The 22,286-nt window shown below is 42.4% G+C and overlaps 1 protein-coding gene across 1 annotated transcript in view; it reads right to left on the minus strand.

Moving 5' to 3' along the window:
• Nucleotides 1-15,774: 15,774 nt before the first annotated feature.
• LOC126219282 (opsin, ultraviolet-sensitive-like) overlaps nt 15,775-22,286 on the minus strand; it is a 177,596-nt gene continuing 171,084 nt past the window's right edge. Inside the window, exon 5 of the mRNA XM_049942148.1 lies at nt 15,775-16,020. Coding sequence (XP_049798105.1) covers nt 15,775-16,020 — 246 coding nt within the window. The remainder of the gene's footprint in view (nt 16,021-22,286) is intronic.

A 22,286-nucleotide genomic window follows, 5' to 3' on the forward strand; every position in this document is an offset into this window, starting at 1 on the left:
TACTGCTGCTGCCTCTCCCTGTTCGTCTAATCTTACCCATTCTCCCTATCCATGTCCTCCACCCCCCTCTCTCTATCCACCTCCTCCTTCCTTCTACATCTGTCCACCTCCAAATCCTCCCCCTTCTCCCTGTCTCTGTCTATTTCCTCTTCCCTATCTGTCTGTCGACACCCTCTAGCTCTGTCCTCCCACCTTTGTTCATATCTCCTACCCACTCTCAATGTCAGTCAATCACTTTCTTGTCCCACTGTCTGAGCATCTCGTCCTCCTCCCTTCTCTGCCATTCTCCTTCAAAAACAATTTTTGCCCATCAGGTGTAGGTTGTACTACAAAGTAGGTTTATTAGGCAGGTTAATACTACTCCAGCAAAACACATCTATCGTGAAGAGCAGCATACACATCAGGGGCTGGAAAAAATATCTTGCCCTAGATATGTAGGCTACTCTGGAAAGCAGATTGATAAGGCAGTACAATTCTACTTCCACACACCATGCATGTTACGCAGGGCAGCCTATATGGCAGGGACTGAAAAACAAGTTTTTTTGCCATATCTCCATTCCTATTGGTCTCAGTGCTGATATTTGTGAACTGTGATGTTTCTGTGTCAAATTTATTTGAAACTGATTCAGTGGTTTTGCAGGAGATTCCTCACATTCAGCCTGTATGGCAGAAGCTGTATTTGTGTAAACATAATAGCTAGAGTGTTATAGACCCCTCATGTCAGTCCTCTCCAGGCAAGGAGTTTGTGTGCCAAATTTGGTCCACTTTGATCCAGGAACCTGAGAGGAGTCCATGGACATACATACATATTTTCAGATATATATATATATATATATATATATATATATAAAAAGATGCTTTTTGGGTTCCAAATTTTTTTGAAATAGATCCAGGGGTTTTGCAGGAGATCTCACATATATATCTATATATGCTCCTTTGTATATGTGTACACACACACACACACACACACACACACACACACACACACACACACACACACACACACACACACACACACACAAACACACACATATATATATATATATATATATATATATATATATATATATATATATATATAGCCTACACATATATAGCCTTCTCACCACAGCTACACCTGTGTACTTGTGTGTCTCATGTAACACATATATCTCTTGGCCCATGTCCTCCTCCCCCCTCTCTGCTCATCACCTTCTTGGCTCCCCATCTATCCATCTCCTCATTCCATTTCTCAAACCATCTCTTCTTTGCTCCTTTCTATCTCTTCCATTCACTCTCTCTCGGTCCATCTCCTTCTCCCTCTCTCTTTGCTTTTACATCCCGCCTGACCATATGTTTGTCCTCCTCCTTCTGTCGATATCCTTCTCACTCTCTATCTGCCATCACCCTCCCATATTCTTTCTCCACCTGCCCATTACCCCTCTTCATATTTCACCTGCCTCCTGCATTTCCCCCTGCCCCCTCTCCACATCAACTTCCTTTTCCTTCCCTCTCTTCCTTACCCCTCTGTATCCATTTCCTCCTCCCCCCTCTCACTATTCATATCCTGCTGCCCCCTTTCACTATCCATCTCCTCCTGCACCTCTGCCAATCCATCTTCTCCCTATCTGTCTCCTACTCCATCATTCTTCCTGTCCATTTCCTCCTCTTTCTCTCTCTCTCCCTGTCCCTCCCCTCCTTCCTTTCTCTGTCCATTCCTTATTGCTTCCTTTTCTGATATTCATGCAGTTTGCTGATTGTGTGACAAAATTTTGTTGAAACTGACCCACACACCTGAGGGGTCATCCTGTGCATACGTACATACGTACATACATACATACACACATACATATATACAGTCTGCATTAGACTTTTCCCCATGGCCTCACCAGCATATGTGTTTCATGGATACGAGTATATTGCACACATGTTCTCTTCTCCCCCTGCCCACTCTTGGCCCATTGCGTTTTGACAGCCCACTCTACATGTCTCCTCCTCCCACTCTCTCTGACTGCCTCCTCCTCCCCCCTATCTCTCTGTCAATACCCTTCTCCCACCTTTTTCCATTTCCCATTTATCCCTCTCTGTTCAACCTCCTGTTTTCCCCTGTCTGCCCATCTCCTCCTCATCGCCATGTCTGTTGAACTCCTCCCCCTCTCTGTCTCTTACTTCCCGTGACTGTCTATTTGCTCCACCTCCCCCATCTCTCTCTCTTTCCATCTCCTCCTTCATCTTCTCTATCTGTGCATCCTGTCCTTATCCTCTCCCTCTCCATCCCTTCCTCCACTCTCTCTTTACTACCCATGGCTTCTTCCATCCCTATATCCATCTCATCCTGTGCCCCTGTCTCTATATATCTCCTCCTGTTCTCTGTACACCTCCTCCATCATTCACTGTATTGATCTCTTCCTTCAACCCTCTCCACGTCTTTCTGCTCCCCTCTCCTTATCCATCTCCCCCTATTTCTCTATCTGTCCAGCCTTGTCGCTACCTCCCTCCCTCTATCCATCCCCTCCTTCTACTCTCTCTCTACCCATCACTCTCTACCCCCTCTTTGCGTCCATTCCCTCCTTCATCCCCTCCCTATACATCTCTTCCTGCCATACATCTGTCCACACTCTCCTCCATCTGTATCAAACTTCCACTGGCCATGCCCATCCACAAATAAATCACAAAAAATAGTTATATGAAGGAGGGACGCTGCAACAGCTGTTGCAGTGCAGAGAGATGGGGGTGATCCAGCTGTCATCATCCTGTCTGTCAGGATATTTGCTTGCTGGAAAGAAGCCCAGTTCGTGACTCAAGGTATGTGGTGACACCATGCGATTCTGCACAGTCGAGCGAAAAGTGTATCTGTCCTCTCAGGTGCTAGTCGCGTAGGGCCGTTGACATACTGCAAGTCATCGAGTATGGCTCTGCCTACCCATTAATTACGTATTCCCACGGCAAGTGCGGAATACAACTAAACAAGAGCAATGATATCGTGGAATGATGAACTGTACTCTCTACTGGCCAAGATCCTGCTGCAGTTGAATTATCACACATGCTGCTAGATGCTTCTCTACATGAGATATAGCACAATATTCTCACAAACAAACAACACTCAAATGCGAAATCTGAATGAGACATTCGTATCCTAATCTTTCCATATATTCAGAACATAGTTGGTGTTATCCCTAATCACTTAGTGTGATTGTGCTGAAATGCTAATCATTTTCGTACTGAAGAACATACACATAATGCATGCCAATCTGATCATTAGTTGCAAGCCGTCTACATGGTGTTGCAATTCTAATGGCCAGTAATATTTTTGCTTTGTTGCGTTTGAGATTTTCTTTACCTTTGCCTTCTTCACATCAGCAACATCCATTACTGTGTATCTACATATCTTTGATAATTATCTGACCCTTGGTTCTCTACATGAATTCATTTTCTAAAATGCTGCGCTTACTGCTTAATTTAATCTGATATGCATCCATAATATTAAATAAAATTGTTATAATTTTTGTGTCTGAGTAAGATAGTATCCAATCCACTTCTGGCCTTGGAGATGCACGTTCCCCAATTCCGATAAAATGTTATAGTTTTCACTTTCAGTTCTATCTGCTCCTCACCAAGATCATTATATTTAAAGGATATAGAGATATTAAAATGAAACAAACATGACTGGGAAGAATATGATAAACTTTACTCTGTAACTTTTCCCCATGTATTTTCAAAGCTATTTGATCTGAGAGGTGAAAAAAATCTATAAATATTTTCCCATTGTTACCATATAATTGTTATCTGAGAAGTATAACAGAAATTAAGAGCTATGTGTATGTATTTTTGTCTAATATAACTTAACTGAGGGAAGTTTGTGGAAAGAAAACATATTTTTAGCAGCTCTTATGACATGGGTTCTGGGATTACATATTTTGCGTTATACACTACCATTACCAGAAAAATGTGTTACTAACGTCAGCTGTAAATTGCTTTATTTTACGACTGTGGTGAGTTTTTTGCTCTCCTGATGGTTTAGTTTCGATAGTTACTGCACAATAAAATTATGCTTAAAAACTGAAATTATTCGTTTATTTCCATTTCTTACAGTACAATTTGTACAAGAAATACCACATCTTTAGATTTTTCCATTGTACATTCTGAAAATAAAACTATATCACATATTTTCAATAGTATGCTACTGACTAGAAAGGTGATGTACACACACAAAAAAGAGGAACACTGTTAGGAAACTGTAGTTATAAATACAATCCTCAATTGCATCTACAAAAGGAGGTTGCAATAAAAATAAGAGAATTAAAAGGAAATTGATATGACTTGTAGAATGCATAGACTACTTAAATTATAATGCAAGACTGCAGTGGTGCGGTTTGTAGCCTGTCTCTGATACTATGCATGATCGTATTGACAGAAAAGATAAAATTTCCTTGTGGCCTGTATTACCTACCAGGAAGATACGAGTCAAAATTAAAAGTACTGTTTCTAGTAACTTGTTACTTTATTGCAAGCGGAACATATGTCCCTATGGAACTCGCTAACTCACGTCCTACATATAAGAAAAATATTTCACAATATATTACCCATGTAAAATAGATTATTTTGTCAGAGCTAGATTCTATATGATGATTATTGAGAAAGCTCTTAGTTACAGGTCCACCTCAGTCTCATTGTATCTGAATATGTGACTGTACCACATAAAACATTTCTTTCCTTGTACATTTCTCTGTTCTTTGATTCCATTGGTTCTCCTAAGTTAGCGTTAATGTTCTAATTATTGTTTCAGTTGATGAAAACTGGCGCAGATATTTTTTGAAATATAACATTTTCATCTCTACACAGACGCTAGTTTCATCCAGTTTACAATCTAGAACTTGGGACAAAAATACAGCTTCAGAGTGTTCTCCACCCCCCTCCACCCTTCCAAGTACGTGGTGAGGATTGAATCGGCGGGAGGAAATTGTAGCGTTCTGCACTTGATGCAGCTTATTTGTAATGTTTGTCGAAGACGGTAGTGAGTGATGTCACTGACTGATATGAGGATAATGAGTGAACAAGCAGCTTTGGTTGTTGCGAAATCTTGTCTTACAGCAAACAACAAGTGTCTTGAGGACCGTGCAGAAAGGTCATTGGAGCTGCAAGTTGATATGGCGAGAGACTGCTCTCACTGCCGTTTAGTCATCTCGGTGTCGCTGGCATCCTCACTTGAACTAAGTATCAAGAACGCATTGCCTGACACACTATTTCGGAGTCCACAAATTTTATTTGCGTTTTGGCTCTAATAAATATTCAGAGAGGTCTATTAGTACGGTATCACCTATCTTGGTTGTCATCTAGTGAGTCCATGGTGCATCAGCACTGTAGTCAGTACTTGAAGCCTCACATGGATAAGAAATTTATAGTGAGATGCAATTACTAAATGTTCGCCTCTTCATAAGTTACTGAATGGAGTTTGACAATGTGCTCTGGCTAAAAGGCATTACGCCAGGAAAATACCATTTAGCAAAGAATACCTTATTTCAAAAGAGTCAAACAGATCTCCTTGTTCATGATGACATGCATAATGAAAGATGAAGAATTCCATTCCTGACTGGGCTGTCAGCACATCTGATTACGCTATGGATGACCCAGCGTGAGTTTCCAATAGCTCCAGTGTTTCGTTCTGTCATGACTGAGAAATATTTTAGATCATTGTCTGAGTATAGTGAAGAAGGTTTCCATAAAATTTCTTGGCGGACTTGCCAGCATGCTCAACTGGGTGACGGAAGGCTGAAAGGATGTTTGGGATATATAGTGCGTGTGAACCCAGCTGGCACTGAGTTGTTACTTGGAGGTTAACCAAGGCGCCAACATGTGGTTAGAACTTGTCAAAACGCCAAGGAGGCGAAGGTCTGAGGCCACGTCTCTGATAGGAGAAAGTAGACAAAGAATCTTGAGCAACAGTCAGAAAAGTCACGTGGAGATGGAATGTTCCAGCAGACCAGGAAGGTAATGAAGAGAGTCATGTGCAACCAGATCCAAGTGGAAAAAGAACCTAAAGAAGCGTAGAAATGGGCAGCCACAGTTTGTATCAAATGAGCGTGGAAGGGTATCACAGAGATAGACAAAGTGTGGGAGTGTCAACAAATGTGCCGATAACTTTGACGGCGGCAGCTACTGACGGAGCAGTAATAGTTCATCCATGAGGGGACAGTATTAATCTGGGCAGTGCAGTGGGTATAAGTGCCATTGTTTTTATATGGGGTACCTTAATATGTACAGACATCAGCGTGTTGGTTGCTTTTCCTCTGCATCTAACAGTCTTCCCACAAACTTTTATGACCTGATGTTTTCACCATTGTCGTAACTATACCTCTAAGTGGACTATGATTGTTAGTATAGACTCACTATTTTTCATCCACTCATCTACACTGCAACACCTGACTTGCTGCCCACTGGAAAATAAGCATTACTGGCTTGCTCCTGACACATGTACTTGAAGGTGCTAACCAACCTAATAACATACAACTTATAATAACTATTATTATTAATCCAACAACTGGACCGGCCCACGGGTTAGCATAGTGAACTCGCATTAGGGAGGACGGCGGTTCACACTCGCGTCCGGCCATTCTGATTTAGGTTTTCCGTGATTTCCCTAAATCGCTTCAGGCAACTGCCGTGATGGTTCCTTTGAAAGGGCACGGCCGACATCCTTCTGCATCCTTCCCTAATCCAATGCGACCGATGACCTCGCTGCTTGGTCCCCTCCCTCAAATCAATCAACCAACTAGTTATTAATCTGCAAATGACGTAAATACTGATGTAATGTTATGCAGTACATCATCGTCCTCAGTTACCAATAGAGATATCTGCACTTATACGGTTACATCCTGCATACATATATGTTTCACTGAACAGTGTTGAACATAAGCAGTGCAACGGATTTCATTTGCTAGTAGGAACAAGTATGTGAATAGTACTTGTCTCTTGTGTATTAGGCCATGTATATATGATTTAGGCCAAGTGGCCACTGATATTGATTCAATAGACGGACGAACAAGTGGCAACAACAGCATTTGTCATTAGGCTAGGCACCCCAGGTAGTGCATTTAATAGCGATTACAACAAGAAGCAATGTGGCGCTTGTTTCTCTATAGTGGAGGGTCCATGTGTAATGGGACAGAATCACGGTGAAAGGGGTTTCGACAGTAAACATTTGGTACTGCTGTACAAGTGTAATATTGGAAAGTTTTCAATAAACCACAGAAAGACGTAACTTGAAACGGAAATAGAGGGTCTGATGATGGAAACTGTCGTGCTGCCTATAGCACGAAGCTAGAAACTATCTGGAATTGACAGTGTTCCTTTGTGGTGACAGAAATGACGCGTTATAATTTAGTTTTTGCTGTATCTAGGCGCCACGAGGCAGTGTACTTTACCCCACTCTTGGTAATCTCCACTGTCCTATTTATCTTGACCACTCCAAATAAGATTTTGCAGAGGAGTAAAATAAAAATATGTACATATGTCAAGCAGATTTTGTTTAGATGCCAGGGAGATATTAACCAGTATGATAGCTTTTCTTGTAACTTGATTAGTTATGAAGATGTGAACGGCAGTACATCTTCTCTAAATGGCGCCGAATATGTTTTATTCGGTAATCCACGTCCTCTCCTCAAGACATGTTCAAAAACGTATTGAAGTCTACCATTCACGCAAACACAACACTATTAAAAACGTAATACCAAACTGACTTTCACCCTTCTGTATGTGAGAGTGTTGCATCTCGACGACAGTGTACCAAGAATGTTTTCAAAAATCTTCGAAACACCAATGTACTTAAGCGTAGCCGTACACTTAATAGGAAACAATTTACGTAGACCATCACAGTTTGGAATCCAGAACAGTTGCTCAACAGAGAATGCCCTTTTTTACATGCACTCATCAAATAGTACAAGCTTTAAATAATAATATATGGCCAGCTGGCAGATTCAAACAACAGACATATAATTATTGCAATCAACTTCCGGTTTCATATTTCTACACCCGGTAGAACAGCAACAGTGCAAAATGACCTATATGGGTTTAAAAAGTCAGGTATTTTGCCTTTTAACGCAAATGCAATGGTCTCAGTCTCATCTGCTGAGCTGTTTGCTTTCTTTTAATTTGTTGGCCGTCGTGCGAAAATCTGTTGTTCTATGTTGAAAAATGGCATCTAAATTAGCAGAAAGCACTTTCACTTGAGAGCTCTTGGAAGAGTACCGGGGTCTACCAGCTCTATGGTGCGTTATATGGATTACAGTAAGCGCTAAAACAAAAATTAACAATATAAACTGTTTTTGGCTAAATACAGGAAAATGTACCCAGCAGCAGACAAGCTTCAGCTGGTCAAGAAATTGAATTCTTTGCATACCATTTTCAGGAAAGAAACGAAAAAATGCTTCAGAAAGTGGAACTAGAACTGAAGTATTACATGAACCAACACAGTGGTTTGTTGATGAAATGAACTTTTTGAGAGGACAACAGACCCTTCGAATTCACTTAATTCTATGAATATTTGTCATGTAGATGAGGGGAAAGCAGACGGGGGGGGGGTTGTGTTGATTTGAGGAGGAGACCAAACTGCGAGGTCATCGGTCTCATCGAATTAGGGAAGGAAGTCGGCCGTGCCCTTTCAAAGGAACCATCCCGGCATTTGCCCGAAGCGATTTAGGGAAATCACGGAAAACCTAAATCAGGATGGCCGGACGAAAGCAGAGGATGAAAAGGGATGTGGCGTGATTGTGCCTGAGCAAAGCACTATTGCACTGAAGATGCCTTAGAGTAAGAAAAAGGCAAAACGCGTCTGGGAAAAATAAATTACAGCTGCAGCAAGAAAAGGAGGTTTTATTTACAAAACAAATATTAATACAAATGCGTTTGATGAGAACACATTTGCACCATCAGATACAACAGAAAGAATAGAGCTAGATTCCCAGTTACTCTTTCTTCTCCACATCGTGGTCCGTCGACTGATGTGGAAACACAGTCATCATTGCAACCACATTTGACACTACAGGAAGGTACGCCTTCCCACACTTCACAGTCGCACAGAGGCTGCAGGTGGGAGGGAGGGGTGGTCTCTTTGCCCAAAGGCCAGTGCGTCGTATTCCGCTGACAGCCGCAAATCGGCGGCAACCTTTAGGATGGTGCCAAGAGTATAGGAACTAGAGCAACAGGAGTGAGATCAAGTGGCCCTCTAGGATGAAAGCAGATTCAGTCTGAGTAGTGATTCTGGACGCAGCGTCATAAGGTGAGAGACGGGAACACGTAATGCACCTAGGAACATTGTCGAACATGATCGTTTTGGTGGTCCATCTGTTGTGGTGCGAGAAGGTAATGTTGGAGGTGTGTACTGACGTCCAGATCTCTGAGCGCAGTCCACTCCCAGGTCAACTTTATTTTGACACAGTACACCTTCCCCGCGTGTGTGTCTTTTCAAGGGCGCAAGCGGCCCTGACTTCATTTTTTAGCATGATAATGCCTGACCACATCGAACAGCGCAACTGGGGTAGCTCTTGGAACGAGAGGATATTCGGTGAATGGACCGGCCTGTCTGTTAGGTCGACCTAAACTCCATTGAGCACGTGTGGGAAACGGTGGGGAGACGTATTGGACCACGTCTACATACAACAATGACCACCCACCAGTTATGAAACGCTCTTGTGAAGGAATAAAATGCCCTTCCAAAAGAACTCCTTGCCAACCTCATAGCCAGCATGTGAGCATGTTGCAGGATATGGACTTCCGTCCGCGGTGATCACAAACCCTTTTAAGAACCACATCCTGCATTTTGTAATACCAAGAGGACCATCATGTCTCGCAATCGGGAGGACGACGGTTCAATCCCGCGTCCGGCCATCCTGATTTAGGTTTTCCGTGATTTCCCTAAATCGCTCCAGGCAAATGCCGGGATGGTTCCTTTGAAAGGGCGCGGCCGACTTCCTTCCCCGTCCTTCCCTAATCCGATGAGACCGATGACCTCGATGTCTGGTCTCCTCCCCCAAACAACCCAACCCGATCCAACCATCATGTGACTTCATTGTAATTATCATCTTTGAATAAATGTGACGTTTCTGTTGGTATCATTGTGTACTTCTTTCGGTGACCTTCTATACTATGCTATACTGTACTATGCTGTACTACAGTATACTCTAGCAGTTCTTTCTGTGTGTGACCAAAGTTTAACCGAGCTATGTTACTTGGCAGTGACACAGCACGCAGAAGTTACTTTCCTCCTTATGCTTTGCACACCACTGTAGGGGAAGTTGTGGTACAATTGGATATGGGGGTGATATCGTGATCCTCGTATTTCTTTTTACTAGTTCGTAACATTGTTTTTTGGCCGTTACACCAGAAGACAGCAGTCAGCCATGAGGCGTTGTTGTTGAGTAAAATAATTTGTTAGACTTCTGTGGTTGGAGTATCTTACTTTGTGATATTTTAGGTTCAGTTTTTCTGAGTCATCAGTCTTCTGACTGGTTTGATGCGGCTCACCAAGAATTCCTCTGCTGTGCCAAACTGTTCATCTCAGAGTAGCACTTGCAACCTATGTCCTCAATCGCTTGCTGGATGTATTCCAATCTCTGTTTTCCTAGACAGATTTTACCCTCTGCAGCTCCCTTTAGTACCATGGGAGTTATTCCTTGATGTCTTAACAGATGTCCTATCATCCTGTCCCTTCTCCTTTTCAGTATTTTCCACATATTCCTGTCCTCGCCAATTCTCCGAAGAACCTCCTCATTCCCTACCTTATCAGTCCACCTAATTTTCACGATTCGTCTGTAGTACCACATCTCAAATGCTTCGATTCTCTTCTTTTCTGATTTCCTCACAGTCCAAGTCTCACTACCATACAACGCTGCGCTCCAAACGTATTTTCTCAGAAACATCTTCTTCAAATTATGGCCTATGCTTGATACGCGTAGACATCTCTTGGCCAGGAATGCTCCTCTTGCCAGTGATAGTCTACCGTGATGTCCTCCTTGCCCGACCGTCATGGGTTATTTTACTACCTAGTAGCAGAATTCCTTAGTTTCATCTGCTTCATGGTCACGAATCCTGATGTTAAGTTTCTCGATGTTCTCATTTCTGCTATTTGTCATTACTTTCGCCTTTCTTCGATTTACTCTGAATCCATATTCTGTACTCATTAGACTGATCATTCCATTTAGCACATCATGTAATTATTCTTCACTTTCACTGAGGATAGCAACGTCAGCGCCGAATCTCATTATTGATATCCCTTCTGTTTGAATTTTAATTCCACTCTTGAACCCTTTTTACTTCCGTAATCGGTTCTTCGATGTATAGATTGAACAGTAAGTACGAAAGACTAGATCCCTGTCTTACACTATTTTTAATCTGAGCACTTCGTTCTTTGTCTACCACTCTTGTTGTTCCCTCTTGATTCTTGTACATATTATATATCACTTGTCTTTCCATTTAGCTTAGTCCCATTTATCTCAGAAATTCTAACATCTTGCACCATTTTACATTGCCGTGTTAAAAATAAGGAACTTACGCCATCGTATTACAAGTAGAAACTAGTAATACAATAAATAACACTTTTAGCAGGATCCACGAACGTATTCCATGTTAATCACTTGTTCACTTTCTTTCCTAGAACGAATTTTGCAGATAAGCTACAGTTGGGGTAAAAGCTGATAGAAGCACTGGGGTGAAACCAAAACTACTTAAATATTACTGCATGACTTTGTTACGTATAACTTATATGTGGGACTTGAGAGGTACACGCTATTTCTGTGTACACGTTTTAATAACTACAATTTAATAAGTACATATAGAATTTAAAGTTATTTTGCGCCAATTTTTTGTTACTAATAGTCTGATTAAATATCCCTTATTGAAGAGGTATATTTCGTTTGAGATGGGACCATTAAGCGCTTTATACTGTCAGGAAATTAAGATATGGCTTAATAGACAAACAGAGTGGCAACCCAGTACCCAATAGCTCAATTGTTAGAGCTTGCATATACTAGAACAGGAACAATGCAAAATGACCTACCTCGGTTTATAAAGACGGATATTTTCCCGCTTACTCCAAATTCATTTGGCGTAGATGAATTTGCACCATAAGATAAAAGGACACAACAGAGTCAGTTACTGCCGTTTCTCCAGAACCTGGTACGACGACTGATATGCAGAGTTTTCATTCACTGTATCATGAGAGAGTGTACGGCCAGTTCCTCATTACGAGAATCCGTCATCAACCAAGTGAAGAGGGAAATGTGCTGTGATCACGAAGTCTCCTTACAACTCGAGGCAACAAATGTTTCTTCTTGGCAGGTTAAAAAGGTTGTTGAATGATTCCAGAGCTAGACTGTGAAAAATAGTTGGAAGAGTCTGAAGATGTGTGATGCAAACAGCTCTTCTGAAGATGACAAAGTAACCCTTTGTATTCTCTGCAAAGAGACTTACTCGCCAACAAGTAAATCTAATGATTATGAAAAGTATTTAAAGTGTGGGAAGTGGGCTCACGAGGATTGTACAGGGTTGACTGAAGGTGACTCGTATGAGTATTGCTGTGTCCCATTCCTGAGATGGAAAATATAACATTGCCATTTGTGCCCCACAGTACCTCCCTTAACTCCAAGGTATGGGATACAACTGTATATTGCACAGTGATGAGTTATATTAAATGTAATGTAAATAATCAAAAAATAAGTCCTCTTGGGTCACGTATGTTGGGTATGCCTTGTTTATCTTTCACTGGAATAAATTTCAAGTCTCCACAATGAAAATTATCATTGTTATGTAGCTTTCTCCTTAACTACCTGATTATACCCAAACTTCCCCTACATCAGTCGATGTGATTCAGTGCTAAAATAAAATGAATACTGCAAAGTGACATAAACGCCAGAAGAGGAAGTGTGTTACTGAACAAAAAATGTAGGGCGCTATTAAGAGAGAACATAGGGCTGTTCATATCTTCGTAATTAGCAAATTAGAATAAATGTCTCCTTGTAGCTAAACAACATTTGCTTGATTTTTTTTGACAAAATATTGTTTCAGTTGGTCAAGATAAAAGGGCTGTAGCGTATGGTACAGTGAGTTTCAGGAATGATATTTTGTGGACCTTGTAATGGGACACCGTCCTCTTTTCTTTATAGAAGTAGTCGATACCAAGTAACTTGTACAGGTGAACATAATCTCAGCTGTTTAGCTAAATGAATTTCATATGATTTGGTAAACGATGTATTATATTTCAGGCTAAAATGTATAGAAAGAAATTAATTTGTTAGTACGATGAACGTACTCTTCTTTTAGAAACATTTGAAATTACGAAATATCTGGCATACTTAAAATTCCTATTATTAATTGCACAATCTGACGATAATTATAAGATTTATTTCTGGACTCATTTACAAAATAATGATAGGGGGTTAGATAGAGCAGCAATCAGTCGTAGAATTAAGTTGCTTTAATATGACATTTATAGTCACAACGCAGATCAGATTTCGACCTGTGTCAGGTCATTATCAATGCAGTGCGGAATTGTAGCAGTTGTTCGTGCTCAAGTGAATGCTTACACAGTTCAACAGAGGATTGATGAACTTGCTATTACGTTTTATGGCAACAAGATTAATTATTTTGCAGCTGTTTTAGTGTTGGAAGAACTGTGGTATTATAAGCCTAATTTGGATGATTTAGTGCGTCAGTTTAGGGACGCTTATAGAGAATATGTATTTATGCCAAACGGTACAAGGTGTGCAAACAGGTACTTTGATTTTAGGCAAGGTCGTTATAGGACACTGTGGTACAATTATTAGAACCTCAATAAAATAACCTCAAAAGTCATACCTCAGACGCACAGCCGAAGGCCATCCTAGAAAATGGCCTCACGGGTAGTAAATAATGATATGTTATAGCGAAGATTCTTCTTTTGTCAGGAAAGTTTGTACTCTTTTGCTTTGTAAACTCTTTGGAATGTTGTGAGTATCACATAATGTAAGTAGTATTGGGCAAGCCTCTGATGGAAACGGACGTATTTATCGTTTTAACCATGTGCATTTGTGTTCGGAAGTGGAAATTGTAAAGACGATGTGATACTGAAAAACGTGACAAAAAAATAAAATCCAAGAGTAAAACAGGCAAATCTTCAAACATTATTCAGATCAACAGGAACCTACAAAATCAAAATTTCAGCCTCCAGAATGTACTCCTAGACGCGACAGCTGCAGCCAACAACAAGAGAAAATGAAGATAAGTGAAAAGTTTTTCTTTCGTGTATCTTACGCCTCTCGAAGTTTGCAAAGGTTTGAGAGACAGAGAAATTTAATGGTGATGTGTGGGAGGGTAAGGTTACATCCTGGAGTAGAGCCTCTGGTTTGCTTGTTACTCACAAGGGAACCTCCCCATCGCACCCCCCTCAGATTTAGTTATAAGTTGGCACAGTGGATAGGCCTTGAAAAACTGAACACAGATCAATCGAGTAAACAGGTAGAAGTTGTGTGGAACCATGAAAAAAATAAGCAAAATATACAAACTGAGTAGTCCATGAGCAAGACATGCAACATCAAGAACAATGTGACCTCAGGAGCGCCGTGGTCCCGTGGTTAGCGTGAGCAACTGCGGAATGAGAAGTCCTTGGTTCAAGTCTTCCCTCGAGTGAATAGTTTACTTTCTTTAATTTCGCAAAGTTATGATCTGTCCGTTCGTTCATTGACGTCTCTGTTCATTGTAATAAGTTTAGTTTTGAGACCGCACCGCAAAACCGTGCGATTAGTAGACGAAAGGACGTGCCTCTCCAATGGGAACCGAAAACATTTGATCGCAAGGTCATAGGTCAACCGATTCCTCCACAGGAAAACACGTCTGATATATTCTGTACGACACTGGTGACGGCATGTGCGTCACATGACAGGAATATGTTGTCGACCCACATAACTTGTACACTTGGCGAATGGGTAAAAAGATTCTTCTACCTTGCTCGATTTAGGTTTTCTTGTGGATGTGATAATCACTCCCAAAAAAGTGATGAAAACATAAGAGTTTGTCACATAAACTGCAACAAATGAATGCAACAGTTTCACAGTCGCACAGTTGTCCCTGTGCTCTGTCAAAACATATGTTTTTAATGTTTTCAAATTTTTCCGTGTGTAGACCGTCAAATCCTTCATATGTCCAAGCAAATCTGAACATGTCCTGGAATTTTGGAGAGCGAAGTTGATAATGTGTGAGTGCCTGAACTTTGATAATTGTCTAAAAATAAAAAAAAAAATTAAACTTTTCACTTGAGGGAAGATTTGAACCGAGGACCCCTCGTTCCACAGCTGCTCACGCTGACCACGGGACCACAGCGCTCCTGACCTCTCATTATCATTGATGTTGCATGTCTTGCACATGGACTACACAGTTTGTATATTTTGCTTATTTTTTTCATAGTTCCACACAACTTCTTCCTACTTTCTTGATTGATCTATGTTCAGTTTTTCAAGGCCTGTCCACTGTGCCAACTTCTAACTAAATCTGAGGGGGGTGCGATGGGGAGGCTCCCTTGTCAGTAGAGTTAACAAAGCGGTAATAGTACTGTCAGAGTGAGTTTCCATATCGCACTACTGTGACACGTTATGTATTTGCTCTCGATGTGTAGGACTCTCTCGTGCAGTGACGAGGTGTAGGCTGGCTGCACGCTCGTATCACTGCCACAGTGCGTGACGTTTAAGCAGAGCGCCAGCCCAGCTGTCGTCTCGCAGACACAGGAGGCGCGAGTGGACCCCGGCCGCTGCAGGTGGGGTGGGGCGGGGGTGGTCATCGCGAGCGGCCGCGTCGCAGGCTGGTGCGGCGGTCCACGTGGGGCAGCGGCGGCGCGAACCAGCTGGGCGGCTGCAGCGCGCGCGACGCCGGGGGTGGGAAAGGCGCCACCGCCAGCGGCAGGGCGCCGGGACGCGCCGCCGCCCCCTGCTGCGGGGGCGGCGGCCACGAGTCCTCCTGCTGCGACTGCGACTGCGACTGCGACCGCAGGTCCACCATCACCATCACCTCCTCCACGTCCATCTGTGCACAAGGGGGCGTACTGGCTAATGACAACACAACACTCCAAGGGGCAACGTAATGCGTGCAGTTAGAGACCGGGTTACATGCATCATAAAAATCTTAAAATGCACTACTGGCCATTAAAATTGCTACGCCATGAAGATGACGTGCTACAGTCGTGAAATTTAACCGACCGGAAGAAGACGCTGTGATATGCAAATGCTTAGCTTTTCAGAGCACACAAGGTTGGCGCCGGTGGCGACACCTACAACGTGCTGACATGAGGAAAGTTTCCAACCGATTTCTCATACACAAACAGCAGTTGACCGGCGTTGCCTGGTGAAACGTTGTTGTGATGCCTCGTGTAAGGAGGAGAAATGCGTACCATCACGTTTCCGACTTTGATAAAGGTCGGATTGTAGCCTATCGCGATTGCGGTTTATCGTATCGCGACATTGCTGCACGCGTTGGCCGAGGTCCTATGACTGTTAGCAGAATATGTAATCGGTGGGTTCAGGAGGGTAACACGGAACGCCGTGCTGGATCCCAACGGCCTCGTATCACTAGCAGTCGAGATGACAGGCATCTTACCCGCATGGCTGTAACGGATCGTGCAGCCACTTCTCGATCCCTGAGTCAAGAGATGGGGACGTTTGCAAGACAACAACCATCTGCACGAACAGTTCGACGACGTTTCCAGCAGCATGGACTGTTAGCTCGGAGACCATGACTGCGGTTACCCTTGACGCTGCATCACAGACAGGAGCGCCTGCGATTGTGTACTCAACGACGAATCTGGGAGCACGAATGGCAAGACGTCATTTTTTCGGATGAATCCAGGTTCTGTTTACAGCATCATGATGGTCGCATCCGTGTTTGGCGACATAGCGGTGAACGCACATTGGAAGCGTGTATTCGTCATTGCCATACTGGCGTATCACCCGGCGTGATGGTATGGGGTGCCATTGGTTACACGTCTCGGTGACCTCTTGTTCGCATTGACGGCACTTTGAACAGTGGACGTTACATTTCAGATGTGTTACGACCCGTGGCTGTACCCTTCATTCGATCCCTGCGAAACCCTACATTTCAGCAGGATAATGTACGACCGCGTGTTGCAGGTCCTGTACGGGCCTTTCTGAATACAGAAAATGTTCGACTGCTGTCCTGGCCAGCACATTCTCCAGATCTCTCACCAACTGAAAACGTCTAGTCAATGGTGGCCGAGCAACTGGCTCGTCACAATACGCCAGTCACGACTCTTGATGAACTGTGGTATCGTGTTGAAGCTGCATGGGCAGCTGTAGCTGTACACGTCATCCAAGCTCTGTTTGACACAATGCCCAGGCGTATCAAGGCCGTTATTACGGCCAGAGGTGGTTGTTCTGAGTACTGATTTCTCAGGATCTATGCACCAAATTTTGCGTGAAAATGTAATCACATGTGAGTTCTAGTATAATATATTTGTCCAATGAATACCCGTTTATCAGCTGCATTTCTTCTTGGTGTAGCAATTTTAATGGCCAGTAGTGTATGTATGAAAAATGCTTAAAAAAGTGTCGAAATGAGCAAGATCAAATAATCTAAGAATATGGTAGTTGCTGCGGGAATTGTATCTCAAAGTAGAACCTGTGCATATCAGTTATGAAGAATAGCGCTGGCCACGCGAAATATCGGTACATTTAGAACGCTGACATCATTTTGTGAATACTTTCTGGTAGAGGTTAGGGAGGGGGCCTTTCTGCAATTATTATCGAAAAATTTGCAAAATGGGGACGCATACCGTGTTTCAAGAAGTTTTCCTTCTTTGCTATTGTTGTCGGTGACAAGCGGATGCGATGCGAGTGAGTCGCAGCGAAACAATAAATATGTACAGGACCAACTTCGAGATATTCGCACGCAGAAGGGCACGCTCAAAAACTAAATATTTTATTTTAAAAAATATACAATCATGAATTTTTTGAGCAGCATTAACTTTTAATTAATACTATTGGACCAAAGCATCATTTACAATCTATTCTACATTTTTTACTATTGTAAACATAAACAACCAAGTACTGTTCCTAATGTTCGGTAATGTTCGGTACTGATATTGTGTCTTCGATCACTCAGAATATTTTTATAAGCAGAAATGGGCCGTTCTACATCAACTGAGGTATCTGGGCAGTATTTGAATTTCAGTGCTATGTTGGCACTTACTGTTTTTGGTAAAAGTTCACACATCCCATTAATAAAACTATCAACCTGGCACAAGGATTCAGAGTCTGGGTTATTGTTTAAAATGTTTTCAAACTTTTCTTTAAGTTTTCTTGGGAATATTTCCGGCAATGAGGAGTTCACCGTAATAATTTTATTCATTAACTGAATAGATTTATTCAACGCCAAACCGTGAGTTTCAAGCTTTTTAATACTTGCAGGTAGATGGCAAAAATGAGTGCCAAACACAGCAATGTCTTTTTTAATACAGGAATCATTAAAAGCTTTCCTTGCACTGGCGAACTGCCAAAACCTCTGCACTATCGAAGTCGTTTACTGCCCCTCTAATGGCCTGGAAATGTTAGTTGTAAAACAACACAGCTTCGACCCACGTACTCCAACGACTTACCACTGGTTCGGGAGGTACAGGCACATTTGGTAGTTTTTCTTTGTAGGTCTTGATGCGAGCAGGAGACTTTAGAAACACTTTCTTTGTGGATGAAATCGATTTATTTACATTCACAAACGTGTAAAGTACTTTTTCAGCAAAGCGATATAGTCCATGAGCAAGGGACGTCACATGAATCAAATTGGGATAAAATACTCGGAGGGCCTTTCCTGCCTTGATCATATAGGGAGCAGCAGGTGAAATGAACACAAACACCCTTTCATCTGCAGAAGATTCTAGAAATGTTTTTCTAATACTCCCATTCACAAATCTGGCAATCGTGAAACGATTAATTTTTTTCAAGCTCTTTGCCTCTGTCAGGAAGAAGAAGGCTCTTCTTTTGAAGCACCAACAATTAAATTTGCAATGTAACGGCCACAAATGTCTGTATTTTCGTCAACTGAAATCCAGATAATGCTGTCCTTGAGTTCATTTCGTATTTTTTCCAGAGCATTTACGTAAATTGTCGGGATGTAGTTTTTACGCCATGTTGATTCATCTAGTGTACTTTGATTTAAGCAGTATTAGCGCAGGAAGCCCTTGAGTATAGGGTATGTAAGTTTGTGAAGAGGAATATTGCTTACAATGAATGCTTCACATAGATCCATGTTAAATCGACCTTTTTGGTTACCTTTGGACAAATCCCTACTACTGCAACTTCCTGTTGTCAGAAGTTGTCGTGGTCCTTCATTCTGCATGTCTGCTATACGAAGACTTGTCTTGAAATGTTGGTCTATTTGAAACTTTTTTTTGCAGCAAACGTTTTTCCCGAAAACTCGACAATATAAAACAATTCCGTAATATGTAAATGTTTCAGGATGGTTAGCTATCCACGAAAGGGCGGCCGGTGTGACTGAGCGGTTCTAGGCGCTTCAGTCTGGAACCGCGCGACCGCTGCGGTCACAGGTTCGAATCCTGCCTCGGGCATGGATGTGTGTGGTGTCCTTAGGTTAGTTAGGTTTAAGTAGTTCTAAGTTCTAGGGGACTGATGACCTCAGATGTTAAGACCTATAGTGCTCGGAGCCAATATCCACGAAAACGACGTTTCCTTCTTCGGTGGCACGGCGCACAACACGTTACACACTACACGTCGTATACACGTTCAACTGTGTGCAAGTAAACAGAAAGCTAAACTGAAACAATGGACGTGTGACTAAAAGCTTGCGTAGTTTAACTGAATTGTTGCCGACGCATACGGTATGACAACGGAGGGGATTAACCGGGGGCGCGGCCGCATGAGCGTTGACTCTGCCTGCCTGTTCATGTTGCTCTTCTGTAATGATTTCGCTAGGCAGTGGCCATTTGGGTAGCGATTGCACGCAGTTCTAGGTCACAGTCAATGTGTGAGACATCAAAACTAGATAGAGCTAGAGACAGCCCGTTTAAATTTTTAAAATATTGCAAACTTAGTGTGAAAATATGCGTCGTCACCAGTTTTTAGTTAAAATATGCAATAACCGGTGAAAAGGAGCCAAACATGCAAATGCATATGCAACATGCAAATGCATATAATCCGGTCTCTACTTATAGCACACCACCTGATAAAAAAAAGTGATACATCCAGAAGACATGACAGCCTGACAGTGTAACTTTGCACACGTACACTCCATTGATGAGTATGTAAATGACTGAAGTCGCAATTTTCTACAACATGTTAGCCAGAAGATAGCATTAGTGTTGTGTGTGTGTGTACTGTTGTTATCAGGTTTGGTAGGGTATACAAGGGGACAAGGGGTGTGACCAATGTCAGATGGTGAGTGATGACTGTGAAGGACACAGAGATGCCACATACTCGTCCAAGGCAGCGTTATTAGCACCCGTCAGTTTTAGGGGACCTTCGTTGTGCATCTCGATTTGGCTGGCGGTCACGTCGAGGGATATCCTGATTTTTGGAGCATTTGGATGTGACACTGGCCCATTGTTGGACTACATGAGAACATGAGTGCAGGTATATACGTAGTCAAGATTCTGGACGACCACGTCTGACCACCACAAGGGTCAAACGCTGTATTCAGTACGTTGTACAATAACTGTCGCATATCTACTATCCTAGAACAACTAATCGACTCCCTGCAACTTACTAGCTCATCCCACACCGTTAGTTGGAGACTAGTAGCAGACGAACTGGGCAATTACTGTCTGATGTGTAGATATCATTAAGACTACAAAACAAACGGTTGCGTTTTGAGTGGTGCTGTGCCAGGGGGATCACGTACTCTTCATGGATATGGTCACATTGTGTTCACATATAAATCTGTGGGTCTGCACTACCCCAGTCTTCCAAGTTTTGGAGAGGCACAACAATGTCACTCTTCGCATCATGGTGTGGGGCGGCATCACGTATAACTTCACGTCACGGCTGCTAGAAACTGACGTAACTTTGATGGCACAATGGTACATCCTGCATCCTCACTCATCAGCTCTCATGCAACAGTATCTTGGTACCATTTTTCAACAGGGCAATGCATATTCACACTTGGCACATGCCTGTCCGAAATATCTGGGTGATATTTAAGTACTCTCGTGTTCAGTAAGATTTTCTGATTTGTCCCTAATAGAACATATGAGGGACCAACTTGGATGTCGACACCATCCATGTTCACTGAAATAGCATCGCGTACTCTCTCAACCTGTGAAGTTCGTATTTATTTCCACCTCCTCTTCCAAGTGCTTCACTTTTTTTGGTCAGGAATTGTTACGCAGTTGCTGTCACGAGCGTCTGCCAGTAACCAGGACAGATCAATATTCCGAAACTGCCATCTTTTTATTCAGCTGGTACGACGAGTGTGCAAACATATCATGACCCAACAACTGAATTTGATAGGAAGTACAGAAAGCTGATAGTACCTCAAGGGAGTAATCGTTATCCTTACACCATATTTAATCGTTCAGTGTAATACTAATATGAATTTCCCTCCTACCCACCACCACTCCCCCTTCCCTCAGCTCTAATCCTGGTTTCACATTTTTAATATGAAAAACGTATTCGTGGCTTATTGGCTCCTGGACATTATGGAATATCGCTGTGATTCTACAGGGTGATTTTTTCCAACGTGTACAAACTATAGGGATTAATCGCTGCGAGGATATGGAACAAAAAAGGTCTAATAAACGTATGTCTGGAAATGCACGATCTCCTTGCTAGAGACCACTTATTCAGTCATACTTTGTTACAGAGGCTGCGGTGTAATACCACGCTGTGCTGGAGCACATGCGGTGCTGTACCACGCAGCCACAGTTACAGTATGCATAGCTTCCTCCTAGAGGGTGGTAATGTTCCTCATACGCCATGCGCTAGTGCCCTCTCCTGCCATAGTAATTGGTAATGTTGTGTCTGAAGCACTTCTCTTGTTGTCTCACCTTGTAGAGGATGTGATGCAGAGTTGTACACAATGGATACGTATTCGAACTGAGTACCTGCCGACATGGTGTTTACTTACTTCTAGGCAAATAGCAACAGGCGGGGGGCAGCAAGGTAGCATCAGTAGACCTATCCCTGCCGACATCAACCACAACAGTTAATGTTAGCAAAAGTGTTTTGCCGTTTGTCTTAGATAGGGTCGTTTCAGGAAGCATGAAATAATGAAGGACGTACCCGAAATGTTCAGACACAGACTTAGAGGAAAATGTAATTAACACTGTG

The sequence above is a fragment of the Schistocerca nitens genome, chromosome 1 (assembly GCF_023898315.1).
Source record: "Schistocerca nitens isolate TAMUIC-IGC-003100 chromosome 1, iqSchNite1.1, whole genome shotgun sequence".
Classification (NCBI taxonomy): Eukaryota; Metazoa; Arthropoda; class Insecta; order Orthoptera; family Acrididae; genus Schistocerca; species Schistocerca nitens.